The 17,483-nt window shown below is 49.9% G+C and overlaps 1 protein-coding gene and 1 pseudogene across 8 annotated transcripts in view; one reads left to right on the forward strand and one right to left on the reverse strand.

Moving 5' to 3' along the window:
- Positions 1–17,331, forward strand: part of Sun1 (Sad1 and UNC84 domain containing 1) — a 45,212-nt gene extending 27,881 nt beyond the window's left edge. For 6 of the 8 annotated variants that reach the window (XM_021640697.2, XM_060367999.1, XM_021640700.2 and 3 more), the window contains 14 exons: positions 1,060–1,158; positions 1,534–1,627; positions 2,198–2,256; positions 2,370–2,515; positions 2,918–3,157; positions 4,132–4,218; positions 5,488–5,531; positions 6,532–6,640; positions 8,652–8,906; positions 9,333–9,417; positions 12,536–12,651; positions 13,896–14,063; positions 15,541–15,633; positions 15,905–17,331. In XM_021640697.2, the coding sequence (XP_021496372.1) occupies positions 1,060–1,158; positions 1,534–1,627; positions 2,198–2,256; positions 2,370–2,515; positions 2,918–3,157; positions 4,132–4,218; positions 5,488–5,531; positions 6,532–6,640; positions 8,652–8,906; positions 9,333–9,417; positions 12,536–12,651; positions 13,896–14,063; positions 15,541–15,633; positions 15,905–16,018 (1,709 nt within the window). In that variant the 3' untranslated portion in view covers positions 16,019–17,331. The remainder of the gene's footprint in view (positions 1–1,059; positions 1,159–1,533; positions 1,628–2,197; positions 2,257–2,369; positions 2,516–2,917; positions 3,158–4,131; positions 4,219–5,487; positions 5,532–6,531; positions 6,641–8,651; positions 8,907–9,332; positions 9,418–12,535; positions 12,652–13,895; positions 14,064–15,540; positions 15,634–15,904) is intronic. The other 2 variants (XM_021640699.2, XM_060368001.1) reach the window with 2 other exon arrangements.
- On the reverse strand, positions 10,966–11,266 carry LOC110550679 (large ribosomal subunit protein eL36-like; annotated as a pseudogene).
- Positions 17,332–17,483: the final 152 nt, after the last annotated feature.

The raw sequence follows: 17,483 nt of genomic DNA on the forward strand, positions 1-17,483 counted from the left end.
GCAATGACTTTTGAAAAAATGGAGCAAAGCTGATTTAAAGAAACTGAGCGTTTGGTAACATATACCTATAGTTGCTCAGGAGGCTGAGATAGTAGGACTTTGAGGCCAGCCTGGCAACATGAAATGATCCTTTTCTTCAAAAGCAGGAGCCCAACAGTAGGGCTAGGTTTTCTGCTCTGTGCAATGATGGTTGGGTACCCATTCATTTTGATACTGACCCAGTTGTGCTAAAGAACCTCAGTCATCCTTTGTAGTTTTTGGTTTGCCTTGCTTTTTTGATTTTTTTGGAGGGTGTTGTGTTTTGGTTTTGGATTTTCGAGGGAGTTTCTCTGTAGCTGTGGCTGTGCTGGAACTCACTCAGTAGACATGGTTGGCATCCCCAGAGTTCTGCCTGCCCCTGCCTCCCAGGCACTAGAGTTAAAGGTGTGCGTCACCACTGCCTCGGCAACTTGAGTATCTTAAAGACCACCTTCCTACCGTGAAGTCGGCAGGCGCCGCCCATCTGCATCTCTGAACACCTTCTAGACTCCCTTTAGGGTGAGGGCACGGTGAAGAGATACTGCCTCCTGCTAAGGGATTTGCGGATGAGCTGAGCATAGTAGCACGTGCCTTTAATCCTAACACTTGGGAACTTGGGAGGTGGAGGCAAGTGGATCTCCTGTGAGTTCTGGGCTACATACTAAGTTCCAAGACAGCCAAGGCTACATAATGAGACGCAGTCTCAACCCTCACTCCCAAACAAACAAGAAAACTACAGTGAGTCAAGAATGATGGCTCATGCACTTGGGAGGCTGGAAGATTGTCACCTTTGGCTGTATGGTGAGTTCAAAGCCAGCCTGGGATACAGGCCACCTTCTTTCAAAACAAAGAATGTAGAATGTACAGCAGGGGGTCTAAAGGAGGACTGCAAGGTTTTCTTGAGAAGACCTAAGTAGCCTTCTCTTGGCTTAGTAGAAGCGGGAGTTTGGGCAGAGTGTACCGGCAGCCTTGCTCATGCTGCTGTCAGTGTGTGCTGGCCCCTGCAGTCTGTCTGACAGTGCCATGTCTTCTCTGCCACAGGTGACCTCTTGGTTCGAGCACTACACAGGACCAGAGCTGCTGGGTGGTCTGTGGCCGAGGCCATGTGGTCGGTGCTCTGGCTGGCTGTCACTGCTCCAGGTGGTTATGTGGTTTCTCTGTCAGTGCTCTCACAGCATTTGGGGCAGCGATAAGCAATGTATAGGACCAGCTTGGAGCATCATTCTAGGTCCCCAACGTGACATGCTTGTTCTCAACTTTAGGCTTGTGGCATCTTGTTTTTTGTGTTGGGTGTGTGGGCCTTAGGCCTCATGACGCACGGCCTGAGCTGCATGGCATTGGTGCTTCCCCGTTTTCTCTGTGTAGCTGCTGCTGTTCACTGTTCTCCTTCCCCGGCAACCAGTGTTTTAGGGTCTTTGTCCCTTCAACAGACCTATCTGTGGCTTCCCAGAAACATCCACCTAGGAGTGGCTTCTAAAGCATGTTTCCCAGAACACTTGCTCTCTTCTCTTGTAGGGAAGGCAGCTTCTGGAACCTTCTGGTGGCTAGGGAGCGGCTGGTACCAATTTGTTACTTTGATTTCTTGGCTGAATGTGTTTCTTCTTACCAGGTAAGAAACTGTTAGTGTGAAGATCCCATGCCACTGTTGGGGCCTTCTGTGTCTAGGTCGGGATGCCGTGTCGGCATTGGAGTCTGTGTTTGCATAGGGTACAAGTAGCCATTCTGTACCAGTTGTAGATAGCTCCTTAATGGCTCAGGCTACAGCTGCAGTGTCTGCATTGATACATTTTTATATGTTTTATAACAGACTTCATTTTTTTTTTTTTCAAATTAATGAAGGTGGAAAAGGTATCTGCCACTTTAAGCACACACTGGCTATATGTAAAACTGTCCAGTGGAGGGCCCAATCAGATTCTATGTTCATACCCTAGTGCAGCTCTGTGGGCACCAGCTCGCCACAGTGAATGCTCAGTCACCCAGGACAGGGCCTCAGGCCTCTGGGTCTTGTGCACCAGATAGCACTTCTCAAGTTGCCAGCATGCTGCGTATGAAGGACCTCCTGTGGGAGTGGCCAAGCCTGTAGTTAAAACTTTAGCAGGGGGTTTAGTGTGTGCACAGGTGGTAGAATGGTGTGCCACCTCTGTCTTTCCAGAGTTAATGGATTCCTTTCTGTTCTTAGGTGCCTTCGAAATATTTGCAAGGTTTTTATCTTGCTTCTCCCACTCCTGCTTTTACTAGGTAAGATGTGGCATGGTGACCTTCAGAGACAAGCATGTATCTGTGGTGAAAACAAAGTACGTGAGTACGCTGGGGTGCCTGCACGCGTGCACACAGCTCTCTCCCTTCCGCAGGTGCTGGTCTCTCCCTGTGGGGCCAGGGCAGCTTCCTCTCACTCCTGCCAGTGCTGAATTGGACGGCCATGCAGCCGGCACAGAGTGTGGACGATCCCGAGGGTGCACGCAGAGCTGACCCTCTTCCCCCCAGTCCACCTCAGAAGGTAACCAGCAGGAGAGGTCTTGGTGGTACATTAGCATGTGGTCTTTAGAGCTTTTCACACTATTTATGAACAGGAAGTCTTGGATCCTGCCTTAGAGGGAAAAACCTTTTTGAGACAGCCTTTCACTTTCTAGGCTGGCCTAGAACTTACAGAGATCTACCTGTCTCTGCCTCCCAAGTGTTGGGATTACCATGCACCATGGCCCTAAAAATGTAAAATAATAAACAAACAGAGATAAGCACCACAAGTTGTATAGCCTTTCAGATACAGAGTTACATGTTCCCTGACTCAGTTATGAGTGTGAACGAATAGCATTCCTTCACAACATGAAAGTGGGAGGAGCCGCACTTTTTTACTAGAGTGACCCTCTGGTTTTGACTTCAGCTACTGCTTTCACCTCAGCTTGATTATAGGGCTTCCCAGTGGCCTCAGGAGAGTGACATGGGACAGAAGATAGCCTCTTTGAGTGCACAATGCCACAACCACGATAAGAGACTTGCGGAGATGACAGTCCTGCTTCAGAAACTCCAGATGCGGGTAGACCAAGTGGATGATGGCAGGGAAGGGCTGGCACTGTGGGTCAAGGATATGATTGGACAGCACCTGCAGGAGTTGGGCACCACAGAACCCCCTGATACTAAGGTGAGGACCAGAAACTCTTTTTGTGCCCTGGTATACACATTGCCCCAGTGCACTTCTCGCCCCTGTGATAAAACACCCCCTGGCACAGGGAGGTAGAGAGGAGGGACCAGAAGAAGGCCTGCCCTTTGGTCACACCCTGGTGCCCTGTTACCTCCAACAAAGCCCTTTAAACGTTGCCACTGCCCTGACAGTGGTGTCATAGCAGGTACCGAGTCCATCTGTGGCCTGCTGTCTGGCTAGGTTGGAGTCCTGGTGAGTCAGGCATCGCGGTGACTGGGTCCACCAGGCTGAGGACCAAGCCTTCAACACAAGCCATTTCCTATCCATAGTGTAACACAGATCTTTTTTCTTTTTTTCTTTTGGTGTGTTGCTGGAGGTGGAATTAAACCAGGGCCTTGGGCATGCTAGGCACGTGCATACACTTAGCCCATGGAAAGAAATCTCTCTTGATGCTTTTGTTGATTAAGGCCTCACTGAGCCTTGAAAGGCTGGCTAGAACCTGAACTGCTCATGCCTCGGCCTCCTGAAGGTTGGAGTGACAGCCCAGTAATACCGTGCTGGCCTAGTCAGCTTCAGAATGAGGGGCCTAACGACAGGATAAGTATGGTCTTACCGTGAACGGTGTTTTTAGGTGTTGCCAGTGAGTGGACATACCGTGTATTTTGCGTGGTTAAGAGATGAGAGAGGGAAATGTGCGTGTCCTAGGTCTTTATCCATATGGGATTTTATTTTAGAGCTGTGAAGATCACAGTGGATATGAATTGATTTACTTCCTATAGCGGGGTCACTAAACAAGCTGTTTGTCTGCTTTTTCTCGGGTTTGAGACCTCCAGCCAGAGAGAAATAGAGGCATGGCTGGGAGATGGCTTCTCTAAAGATGCCCCACAGCCGATAACTGCAGTAGGGACTACTGCCCTAATGGCCTGCGTGTGACGCTGCACTCCCTCAGCCGCTTGTTCTCTATTCATTCTCAGACTGACTTCATGACCTTCCACCATGACCATGCACTGCGTCTCTCCAACTTGGAATATATTCTTAAAAAACTGACAGAAAAATCTGAGGTATTTATTCTTTCAGTGTTTTGCTTGGTGGGCACACACACGTGGGGGTGCATGCACAGAGACAAGTGAGGACACAGGAGATCCTGTCCTGTTACTCTGCCTTTTTCCTTTGAGACAAAATCTTGCACTGGGCCTTCTTTCTCTGCCCCTCTCAGCCCTAGGGTTACTGGCATATGTACAGCCACACTCAGCTTTTCACATGAATGCTGGGGTTTTGAACTCAGGGCCTTATGCTTGAATAGCAAGTGCTTTTACCCACCGAACCCTCTCCCCACCCCCGAGGTATTATTCTTGTCTTTATAATTGGAGTCCCCCAAGGAAACAGGCTTTGTGTGTGAATGCCTCAGGGTAGGTGGGGTGAACTTGTTCCTGGCTGTGGAGATGGAATCCAGGGCCTCACACTTGCTAGGCAAGAGCACATATATGCCATAGTGTGTCTTGGTATTGAACTCAGATCATCATCAAACTTGGCACAAGTACCTTCACCCCCGGAGCCTGTTTAGTAGCCCTCAAGCCAGTATTTTCGTGAAGATGAACCAGAAGCCAGTATTTTCCAAGCCCGTAGCCAGGACTGTGTGTTGTTTCAGGGTCTTGCTGTTGATCTTTACAACTGGAAGACCTGTGACTTGTGGTTTTGTTTTCTGGGCATTTCAGCTCTTTTGCATAACTGCTTCACCTGTGAATCTGACAAAACAGGTGGCTGTGCTGGCTTTAAAATCCAGTCATATCTTTACGAGCCCCTGGTATCACTCAGTCTCCACCAAAAAGAATAGAACATGCTTTGCATAGAATCAGTGTGGGTGGGAAAGCCTCGCTCATGTGTGCTGGTACACTAGATGTGGGTGTGGCTCTGCAGTGCAGATGATGTGACCTTTGGTGGCAGGGTTTAGCATCCTTCGGGCATAGGCATAGCACACGGCTAGGTATGGCAGATGCTTGGCCTCACTGAACTGAACCATGATTTACTGAGTGGGGGTCAGTAGAATAGTTCTTGGTCTCTTGGGACCAGCTTCTACTTCCTGATTGTTGGTGTCAGGAATGTTCAGCTGAGCAGGAAGAGGGGCCTCAACTTGTCTGGGGACCCAGAATGCACTTGACCTGAACACTTTGTCCCTGAGTCAAGAGGAGGCCCAGCCATACTCACCCTGATGCCTTTGCCCAGGCATTCAGAAGCCGAGACGTACGCTTTAGTATTTGAAGTTTTAGGTTACTCAGACACGCTTTATGAACTCAGGGCATAACTGTTCATATGTCTCCCCCACTTCCCAGGCTATGCAGAAGGAGCTGGAAGAAACCAAGCTGAGAGCAGGCAGGTAGGTGACCGCAGGAGCTCTGCGTTTGTTCCCATGTTATTCTGCTCATTTGGAGCACATTAACCAACTATTTACTGGGTGTGAAGGTTCAAATTGTCACTTGCCACCTGAAATTACCAGCTTTTGGGTATCTTTCCTGTTATCCTCTTGGAACTATGCACGGGACAGAAGGCCCTAAGGATCTTGAGAAGGTCTTTCTTCAGGCAGTGCATAGATATGTCCCTGCTTGGCCATAAGGAGTCGCCTGTGTCCTTGGGGGACTACCTCTGCCAGGATCCTCTCTCTGCTTCTGGCTTCATTGGCTCCATCAGTGTCTCTGAAGACCTGCGTTAAGGCCCAGCTCAGCCTTGGTGCCCAGCAGCCATGCATCATCTTGTGGCTGCCATGCTTTTTGCACCTGAAGCTGGTAGTCCTTGTGCCACTGCAAAGCCCTGGTCCCTCAGCAGTTGTGCTTATTCCCACTTCCTGCTGGCTTTTTCCTTGTGCCCAGCACTGCATCTTCTTTGCACACTCTGGGTTTGTGTGCACTAGGCTTGGTAGGTAGTTCCTGAGGTAGGTGTGGCTGGGTAGCAACTTTTGCTAGCTAATGGGCCCTCTGCATGTAATGTGGGGCTAGAGGGACCAAGGTGCTCATTGCTCTTCCCAGACCTGGGTTCAGTGAACAATGATTTGGCATGTGAATGTATAGATACAAAACATTTAACTGGAGAGCATTGTTTCAACTGGGCTTGTTAGCCTCCCTTACAAAGCTGTGTTCATGGCTATCTCGCAACCCCTCCCCAAAGTCAGTCACCGATCACACCCTGATCTTATTTTCTGTTCCACTATATGCCGAGAGCATGGTGCTGCAGATTGAGCCTTGGGGCTGTGGGTAGACATCAGCTTGTTTCTGGCCTCTTTGTGATTTTGAGGACATAGACATGCTGCTTTAGGGTTGAGGCTTCCTCTGAATACATCTGGGCCCTGACCCCTGTCTCCCTCCCTGGTTGCTGGCTTCCAGTAGGGCTGAAGAGCCCCTCCTTGACCGTGTGCAGCACCTAGAACTTGAACTGAACCTGCTGAAGTCACAGCTGTCAGATTGGCAGCATCTGAAGGCCAGCTGTGAACAGGTAAGTGCTGGTATTAGGAGACGGATACCTGGGGGAAGCTCACGTGACTATGTCTAGGTGATTCACTCTGGCTGCCTTCTGTTGGTGTACTTTTTAAAACTTTTATTTATGTTTCTTTTATCTTTTTCTCCTTACTCCATCCCAGCCCCTTCCAACACCCCAACACCAGGTAGGAGAGAGAAAGGGCTAGTGGGAAATGGGGCGCAGTCCTCTTAGCTTGCTTCCTGCTGGTTAGGGTCATTGGGTTCCTTGGAGCTAGTCCAATCCTTGTTTCAGGAGATCTCCAACTTCTTGTCTCACAACAGCAACCAGAAGCAACAAGGGGGAAGCAGGAACAGCATTGTTCTTTCTTGGATCGGATCCACACAGTCTGGGCTCTGGCATTTATTCTCTCTCCAGAGTCCTCAGAGTGAAACTATCTGCAGCTGGCAAAGAGCTCCTCTCAGAGCCCACATGAAGTGAATAGTCTGCTGCTGTGGTCCATCTAAATCAGTCCCATATCCCACACCTGGGACCAAAACAAAACCATGTTTATATACACAACAGCCTTCAAAACTTTTTTGTGTCTGCAGGCACAGACAAATGCAGGGACATGAACAGCAGGCAGATCTCTGAGTTTAAGAGTTTGTGGCAAACTCTTAAAAAAGAGTTGTGGGTGGGAGGTGGTAAATGTCTTTAGTCCCAACACTGGGGAAGTAGAAGCAGGCACATCTCTGAGTTCAAAGCTACCCTGGTCTACAGAGTAAATTCTAGGACAGGATAGCCAGGGCTACACACAGAGAAACCCTGCCTGGTAGAAATTCCCTCTTCTAAAAAAGTGTTTGGGTATTTTTGTGGATGAACCCAGAGACTAACACAGACCAGGCAAATGCTCTGTGACTAAACTGCACTCCATTCATCCTTGAAGGTTGTAAGTGTTTTGAGGTCACACATTGATGACTCGTGAATATCCCAATCTCAACAGCATAGCACACTGACAGCTGAGCTCACTCCATGACTTTCTTATCACATAGTACAACTGACACATATTGGGGATTATGATTCTCTTTCCCCCTTTTCTGTCTGTGTGTGGGGGTTCATTTTACAGTACGGTAGGCCTCCACTCTGTTTTGACACTTTCCCATTTGTGTCACAATATGTCCAGATGTTGCATGGTCCACCATCCTTGGGTCTGTTGACACAGACATGTAGTTGGCAGAAGTCCTTACAAGCTGCATTGAGACCATAGATTAGAGAGCTGGTTCCTGACCTGTCTGTGAATTACCTGTGTAAAGAGCTCCTAGAGCAGGGGGGAGGAGAGCTAGGTGCAGACAACAGAATGCATAGATAGTCAGGAGCCTGTCTCCTGTTTTCTGGTTAAAGTGCACAGCCTACCTGTCCTAGGTGCTGGCGAGTGGGCCGCTGGCCTGTAGTCCTGCTAGTGTCCAGTTATGGGTGCACTCTGGGCTACTTACTGTTCTGTAGAAATGAGTAGAGATGGGCAGGGATTGGGTAGTCCTGGGAGACTGAGGGAGGACAAGTGCATAATGGCGCCATTGGCAGGGACAGAACAGAGTTGAAGGGTTAGACCCCTGACAGCTTTGTGGTAGGTGGATGCATTTCCTGTGCTTTGCCCTTTGATTGTTTCCTTGGGAGGCAAAAGAAGTTTGTATGTGGTACGTAGGGACTCAGCCTTGCATCGGGCCACATCTCAGGCTGCTGCTAAGGAGCAGTGCGGACAGGGGCCTTGCCCGTGCCTGAGCTGTGGGGCTTTGTCGTGGGAGCTGCCTAGTGGACTTAGTGGGCATCAGAAAACCCACGTCCCCTTTCTGTGGTTCACGGTATAAGCGGCCTTCATGCAGCACTCTAGCTCATTCCTAGTCTGTTTAGCAGCTTCTGGAGTTTTGGGAAGAATCCTTAAAGTCAGTATGAAGGGGACAGTGTGTCTCCCAGAGATGTACTTCTACAAGCTGTATTGGGGCAGTCTGCTACTGCAGTGCCACACACTCACCAGTTTTCCCTGTCTCACCAGACTGATGCCCGCATCCAGGAGACTGTGCGGCTAATGTTCTCAGAGGATCAGCATGGCAGCTCCCTTGAGTGGCTATTGCAGAAGCTTTCTTCTCGGTTTGTGAGCAAGGATGAGCTGCAGGTGCTTTTGCAGGACCTGGAGCTAAAAGTGCTGCAGAATATTACACACCACATCAGGGTGACAGGACAGGCCCCATCATCTGAGGCCATCGTGTCTGCCATGAATGAGGCAGGGGTTTCAGGAATCACAGAAGCGGTGAGTAGACAGACAGGTTCAGCCTCCTCCATAGACACATTATCTGTGTCCGTGTTCTGAGAACACAGTGGACTGGGCACTGCCAGAGGTGCGGCTCTGCTGCTGTCATCATGTAGAAGCACTCCATAGCTTTGCACTCTCGGGATCCTTTTGTCCCAGGGGTTCCCATATACCTGTGTGCGGTTATACAGCTTCCAGCTGTGCACAGCTTTCTTTAGTTGTCTTGTCCTAGCCCTGATGGCCAGCCCTCTCCCCCAGCGATGGTGACAGGGAGCAGGATGCCCTGGCTCTAGTACTGCTGTGAACTGTCGTGCCCTAGTGATGAGACTCTGGTCCCAGCCCACCCAAGCATGTTCCCTAAGCATAGGCATAGAAGGTCACCAGCCTTGTAGCGTTAGCCTCATTCTCCTATCTTCTGGTCGCCAGCAAGCGCACATCATTGTGAACAATGCTCTGAAGCTCTATTCCCAAGACAAGACTGGGATGGTAGACTTCGCTTTGGAGTCTGGAGGTGAGTGACCAATACAAGAGGTGAGCATGAGCATGTAAGACCGGGCCAAAAATTTGGATCAGCTTACAAGACATTGCCATGCTGCCTGACCTACCTCCCCCTCAGGGTGACCTTGTGTAGCCCTGGCTGTCTCGGAACTAGACCGAGCTGGCCTTCAACTCAGAGATCCTCCTGCCTCTGCCTCCTGAGTACTAGGACTAAAGGCGTGTGTTACCACTGCTTGGCTACTGCCACACTTTTAGTATGACAGTAGAGTATTCTAGATGAGGTCTAAGTGCCCACTTTTCCTGGGAAGTTGCCCACTGGGGTGTGTGTAAGCTGGTCCTGCACATTCACAGGGCACACCCAGGCCTCTCACCCCAAGTGTTATGACTGAGACTGAGTGCAAGCAGGATGGGAGCTGTGTTGCTTTCAGAAAGTGTGGTCTGTCATGGCAGGGAAGTCACAGCTGCAGGGCCCTTACAGGTGCCGTGGGTTTGGGATTGCACAGCTGGATGAGGCCTATGAGCCCTTTCTGGAAACGTGAGGATGCAGACACCACCGGGCGGCCTGGGCCATCTCAGGAGGCACTGCTACACAAGCCGTGCAGAAATGGCTTTTTGAGCATCCAGAAATTAGGAACTGCAGGGGAGACGTGGACTCGCACCCTTTCTTAATGAATAGTTTTTAAACCTCTAGGGATTAGGGGTGGGGCTCGGTCAGGTAGAGTCTTTGTGTCCCCAGCTTAAGCAGGCTGTGATGTGGGTAGTCATGAGCCTGGCCATCACTGCTGGACTGTCTCGGTGTGTTGTGAGCCGACAGTGTGGGAATAGCCACTTACTTAGGGCTGGGTGGAGTTAGCAGGGTGGCTCACTCTTCTCAAGGAGCCCCTGGTCTAAATGACTTCTCTTAAAAACTAATTTTAGTTATATATTATAAAATGAAGTAACATCAGAAATTATATTTAGGTTAGAGGCATTGAATGACATTTTAGCTGTGCTGTTTGCATTGGCAGCTGTCACTTGTTCTGGGGCCACATTGGAGCTCGTAGACTTTTGTCACCATCTAAATCCCCTTGAGGCCCTAAGAGGTTGCACTAACAGCTGTTCTTAGACTAGGGACAGGGTGTTTAAGACGTTGGCCAGGGTCCAGGAGCTCAGGTCTTTATCTGCAGCATCAGAGCCATGTTGTTTGCCTGTTTTAGAATCCACAGCCTTTCTGCGTGTCAGAGACCGCACTGAGCTTGACTGACGTAGATGGATTGCATGTGCTCTGAGGACCTGTGTGTGAGATTCTCAGGTTTTTCCCCCTCCCTTTATGTTTTATGTGTGTGGGTGTTTTGCCTGTGTATACGTATGTGTACCGCAGGGATGCCTAGTGAGTGTAAAGATGAGAAGAAAACATCAGATCCCCTCAAAGTGGAGTTACAGATGGTTGTGAGCCACCCTCTGGATGCTGGGAACAGAACCCAGGTCCTCCACAGGATCAGCAAGTATGCTTTATTAAGCCATCTCTCCAGCCCCAACTTCTCAGTTCATGTGTGTGTGTGTGTGTGTGTGTGTGTGGCCATCAGTCCTTCCTGGCTACCGCCTTCCTCGTGGCTGCCAGCACATTGCTCAGCTCCTCCTGCTTTCTCTTGGTGTGGATGTGCGTGCCCACCCTCTTCTTGATGAACTGAGTGCTTTTCCTTAGACACCTTGAGCAGCTCCTGGGCACGCTGCTTGCAGGGTGCAAAGCTGCACACCTCCCTGATCATGGCCTTCATGAACTTGGGGTGCTTAGTGAGGTGTCCGCTGTGCCTCGGCTTGCTGACGTTCTCGTCAGCTGTCACCGTGTTGAGGCCCACGGCCATGGGGCAGTGCAAGGCCATGGCTGCTGCTCTCCCATGGTGGCTGAGACAGGAACAGCTTCTCAGTTCTTATTTCTTATTAGCATTAATGTCCTGTCTGCCTGCTCCCCTGAAAGAGCAGAATGTCTGTCCCCTCACTAGTCCCTCCTTCTCCCAGTGATTTTTGGCTGGTGGGCATTTGTCACAGAATTCCCTCCTGTTGACCATTTAGGTAGCCTCTGGAAGTTTCCTGCATCCTAACACCAGTGCTTCTGGGACTCTTGACCCTTAGGAAAATCTGAGCTGAACTTTGAAAGCAGCAGGCCCTCAGGCACACTTAGACACTGTCGTGAAGGGATAAGATGAACAGATGTGAAAGACAACCCACTGAGTAAAGCGCTGAGTGCCCTGTGCAGTGGGTGGCTCAGGTGCCATGGGGACTGCTGAGTCAAGAGTAGAGGGGAAAGGGTGCTGGCTATGGGTTCTTGAGGTGTACTCAGCCCGATCCTGGTACGTGTGCCAGCCCCAGAGGCGTGGGGATGGGGGTGTGTGTGTTAATTTTTTAGAACTTACGTTGTGGGTATGAATAGTTTTATCTGCATGTATGTCTTTCTATAGTATGTGCCTGGTATTCATGGCATTTAGAAGAGCGATTGGAACCCTTGGAACTGGAGTTACAGATAGTTGTGAACCACCATGTAGGTGCTTAGAACTGTACCCAAGTCCTCTGGAAAAGCAGCTAAGTGTTCTTAGCCACAGAGCCACCTACTAATTTCTGTGGTTAGGGTTTTTTGTTTGTTTGTTTGTTCATTTAACCACCCTGGCTGTCCTGGAACTCACTCTGTAGACCAGGTTGGCCTTGAACTCAAGAGACCCACCTGCCTTTGCCTCCTAGGTGTTGGGAGGCACTGGGCTAGAAGTCCACTTTTTTTTTTTTTTTTTTAATCAAAAAGTATAGGACTGATCTTATAGTTCAAGGTTCTTTTTCCAAGTATAGCAGGTGCTGTTAAAAGAACTGGGAGTTGGGTGGGAGTTGTGTTCTGGGGCCTGGAACAATGGCTGTTCTTCCAGAGGACCTGGGTTTGATTCTCAGCATCCATGTGGTAGCTCACAACTATCTGCATCTCTAGTCCCAGAGGATACAATACCCTCTTCTTGCCTCCATGGGCATCAAGCTGCACGTGGGCCATGGACATTCATGCAAGCAAAACACCGATACACACGTGATCGCACACATACCACTGTTGGCCTCCAGGTCTCAGTCCCCAGCATGTTGCTGTCAGGTGTGATACACCTATCCCTGTGTTCCAGGTGGCAGCATCCTAAGCACTCGGTGCTCTGAGACCTATGAGACCAAGACGGCGCTGCTGAGCCTGTTTGGGATCCCGCTGTGGTACTTCTCCCAGTCACCCCGAGTGGTGATCCAGGTGAGCTGCTGACCACAGGGCCCTGCACCTTAGACCACCCTGCATTTCTCGGCCCCTCATGAAGGTAACATAGGCACACAGAAATGGCAGGACTGTATCCCTCAGTGTACAGCCTCACTGGGAGGGAGCCAGGTTGTTTGAGGCTTCCTGGTCCTGTGGGACTAAACAGAGAAGGGAGCTAACGAAGCATCACAGGAGGACTACAAGGGCCATACTGGTTGCTTTCTGTCTGTGCTGTCTTGAGCTGATTGAGAGCAGCCACCATGTCCCCCAGCATGGGGCATCTGCTTTATCTGCTGTTTCTCCTGTAGCTTGTGCCACAGGTGAAAGGAAGGGTCTGAGTGGTCAGGTACTCAGTGCTTCAGTGTGCCTTGTGGTCACATTCTGAGCAATTTCCAGTGCTTTTCTGTGACGCCTCCAGTGAATCTGTCTTTGACCTGTGTATACAAGCCCAGCCTTTGCAAATTCAGGAAACACAGTGTTGTCAGCAGACTTGAGACTGGGGTCCCAGTGCCGGAGTCCACCCTGCTTTCAGTCTTCCAGCCTAGACTCCAGCTCCGTCTGTGATCCTAGATGACCTGAACTCCTGATCCCAGGACTCTATCTGTATTGTTGTCCATGGTCATCTGTGGTCCAGAAGTTAAATGGAAAATGACAGATGTTCAGGAAGGTGTGTCATAGTGTATGGCAGTAAAAGAATATTGTACCGAGGTTTGGAACTACAGAAAACTAGGACATCTGTCACCTGGAAATACATCTGTTGAGTAGTGCTGACAGGTGACAGTGTGCTCCCCTGGTAGTCATAGCTGCAAGATGGTCTCAAGTGTTTCCTGCCCTGAGCCTTGAGGCCTGACTGGAAGGCACTGGGCTTTCATGCATCCTGTTCACCTGGACGCAGGCAATGTTGTAATTTTTTATCCCCCCTCCCCCCAAAAAAAAATTCTGGGAAGATTTGATTTTCAGGCTCTCTTTCCTTTGTGTGAAAAATTAAAGGGCATCATAAGTTTGCCTGGTATTCAACATGGTATAGAAAAGCCTCTATCCTGTCCACTCCACTCTGCTATCCTTTGGGTTTCATGGAGGCCTTGCTGCATAGGCACCAGGGTACAACACATAGGAATTGGCCCTTTTGGCTGTCAACCCCTGTGCTTTTTCTGGAATTCAGTGTCCCAGTCCTGTGATCCAGATTTGGTTCTGGTGACAAGCCCCGTCCCAGCCTGAGTTGCACTGTTTTCTTTCCCTAGCCCGACATCTACCCAGGAAATTGTTGGGCATTCAAAGGCTCCCAGGGGTACCTGGTGGTGCGGTTGTCCATGAAGATCTACCCCAGCACATTCACCATGGAACACATTCCAAAGACGCTGTCACCCACTGGTAACATCTCCAGTGCCCCCAGAGACTTCGCAGTCTATGTGAGTATACCACTGCTGGCACCCTGAAAACAGCCTTTTCTCCACCCTTAGACATGTTTCCTTTATTCAGAGGCTAATGGTTTGAGTGTATTTCCTGGGCAGCCCTTGTCCCTATCCCTTTATCCTTCTAAGTCAGTAGAATGCCATATTGCAGTGGTAGTATGATACTGTGCTGAACAGTTCATGTGCCCTGATAACAGATTAGGTTAGAGACATTTGACTTTTGAGGATTGTATTCATCACTTTTATCTGTCTACTTAGGCTCTGACAACTCTGAAGTATTGAGGTGAAAAATTCTAAAAGATAAATCACATTTTCTTTTTGCATTGTTAGAGATAGAACCCAGGCCTCATGCATGCTAGCAGGTGCTCTACCACTGAGCCACACCCAGCCCCTCACTGGGAGATTCTAGGCAGGTGATCACTGAGCCACACCCAGCCCCTCACTGGGGGATTCTAGGCAGGGGCTCTACCACTGAGCCACACCCCAGCCCCTCACTGGGAGATTCTAGGCAGGGGCTCTACCACTGAGCCACACCCAGCCCCTCACTGGGGGATTCTAGGCAGGGGCTCTACCACTGAGCCACACCCTAGCCCCTCACTGGGGGATTCTAGGCAGGGGCTCTACCACTGAGCCACACCCCAGCCCCTCACTGGGGGATTCTAGGCAGGGGCTCTACCACTGAGCCACACCCCAGCCCCTCACTGGGGGATTCTAGGCAGGGGCTCTACTACTGAGCCACACCCCAGCTCCTCACTGGGGGATTCTAGGCAGGGGCTCTACTACTGAGCCAAACCCCAGCTCCTCATTGGTGAGCTCTAGGTAAAGGCTATGCTACATCTGAGCTTCATCTCCAGTCCTTGAAACATAGTCTTGCTGCATGTTTCTGGGGGCACAGTTAAGGCCCTTTAGTAGTTGTGTATAGTGCTTGTGCGTGCTTGCTCGCTCTCCTTGCTCTCTGGAAGCCATATTGATCTCTTAATAGCTTCTGGAACTCACCACACCTCTTGGTCATGTTTCCCTATCAGAGTCCTATTGTCCGTCTCCATTTAGTAGTAACTATCCGGTAACTGCCTGTGAAGCCCTTTCCCGTTATAAAGTCCTTTACATTCCCTCTACTATAGGACCCATCATTTTAAGCGTACTAAGTGATGGTCACTCTTGCTCACCTCCACACTATCTACCTCCAGAACTTCCCACTTCCTACTTTACTCCAGCCTATCTGCTGCTCACATCCTGCTTATGCCCTGTACTTGGGGTGCCCAGAATCTGCATCTGGGCTGTGGTTCTAAGAGTGATCATGGCTATCACAAGCTGGCCTCTGTTGACTATGTCCACAGCTGCCCTTGAATGGTTGTGAGAGTGCCCCTCCAGGGAGAGGCTCATCACATCTTTTTGGGGGGAGATGGCTTATCACTCAGGGCAGTAGGGCTGGAGTTGGACTCGTTATGTCTGCTGTAACACATGGTCATTGCAGGGACTAGAAACCGAGTATCAGGAAGAAGGGCAGCCTCTGGGACGGTTCACCTATGACCAGGAAGGGGACTCACTCCAGATGTTCCACACACCGGTAAGCACAAGAACCCTTCCTCCTTCCTTCATGCCTTAGTGGGGACAGGCATGTGGAGAGGGTGGTGTGGATCAGCCCGTGGCCCAGCTCTGTGCCTCAGTAAAAGGCCAAACACAGCAGCCAGCCTGTGCTGCAACACTTGTGCCCTGAGTCCCAAGTACTCATGAGGCTTATTTTTTGCACTGTCTCACGTCCTACAGGGGCAAGGGATTGGTGGTAGAGGTTGACCTCTGGCTGCTAATATGAAAATAACTTATTCCCTCAACTTCAGGAAAGACCTGACCAAGCCTTCCAGATTGTAGAGCTCCGGGTCCTGTCCAACTGGGGCCATCCTGAGTACACCTGCCTTTACCGCTTCCGAGTCCACGGAGAGCCTGCCCCGTAGAGCACTCCAGCCATGTACATGTCTGTATATACCCAGATGCCATAACACTGGAACCCTGGGGGGGAAGAGAGCACGTGAGCATAGGACCCTGTCACCCTTCAATAAATGTGTGATGGCCATGAGGACATGTTGAGTCCTCAGAGGCTGTGAGTGTGCTCAGAGACCAAAAGCTTGGCAGGCTCTTTGAATTCATTCGAATGCATGGCTTTCAGACACTCCCTTCGATTTGGGGATTTGCTGCAACGCATAAAGTCAAGAAGCAGGTAGGCTGGCAGGTTCCCAGGGTCCTGACGTGGAGGCCCAGAGCTCCACACTGGCTGTCCTGTAGATGACAGGAAAGCAAAAGTCCCATCTGCTAAACCCATGCTTCTTTCAGGGAAAACGGCTTCTCCATCTTCAGTCCGACCCCTTCCAGGTTCCCTGGGGAGGCCGAGTATGTCCTGGACTGTCTGCGTTTAGCTGGGACTCCAATTCCCCAGAGTTGTGGATCGGGCTTTTGCTTATTAGGGCATGACCCAAAAGTGCAGTGGGGTACACATAACATGAACGGTGCTCTTGGGTGTCAGCCAGGCCCTTACTCACCGAGTCACAGAATGGACAGGAACCACTTGAGATGTGACCCTCTGGTGCCCTCACGCTGCAGGCTCTGCTGAAGGGAGAACACTAAAATGCCACCCTATCCGGTGGTGCTAATGGCTGTCACTCCTGGTCTTACCAACAGTAGCACTTCCTGCTGCTCTTGGGTTTGCCTCTGCACCAATGTTGGCCCTTGTCACTGACTCGTTTGGTTACAATTAATATTCATTATTTAGACTTTTGTGAGCAGACTTTGTAACTGATAAGTCATCTGGACACTTGAATTGTTAGCTTTCATTGGTTAGACAGCTTTGGTGAACATAAACAAGCTCAGCTGCAAGGGCTCAGAGTTCTGGAGTTTTGTGCATATTGCTCATCCATGAGACAGTGGCCTGAAGCACATCCCACACCGTAGGGTTAGAACCACTACCTGTGTGGCCAGGTTGGGTGATGTGCACACATTTTACATACTCCAGGTTACATGCAGAAGTCAGAATTTCCTATATTAAACTAAATTTGGGCGTTGGGGGTGGAGATATTTTGAATATTTATTTTTAAAGATGCAGATAGGACTTTGTGCAATGTATTTTTGTAAATGCTTTTCAGAACATTTGTCTTTGGTAGTGCTTCTACTGCCACCAAATTAAGATGCTATTGAGATGTTTAAATAAAAGAGTTAATTTTTAAAAGTGCATGTGCTATTTCAAGTGAATAATAAAAGCGTGTTTCTTTTCTCAGCTTGTCTAATCGCTGCCCATGTGAGTGGGGAGGGATTGCTAGGTTGGGTGTTTGGAGAGTTCCTGCTAAGTCTTGCAGGTACTACCACTGTCCTCAGAAAGCACCCATCCTCATCCTGCCTAGGGGGCCAAAGGTGGGCAGAGGCTCTAGG

This window comes from Meriones unguiculatus, chromosome 15 (assembly GCF_030254825.1).
Source record: "Meriones unguiculatus strain TT.TT164.6M chromosome 15, Bangor_MerUng_6.1, whole genome shotgun sequence".
Lineage (NCBI taxonomy): Eukaryota > Metazoa > Chordata > Mammalia > Rodentia > Muridae > Meriones > Meriones unguiculatus.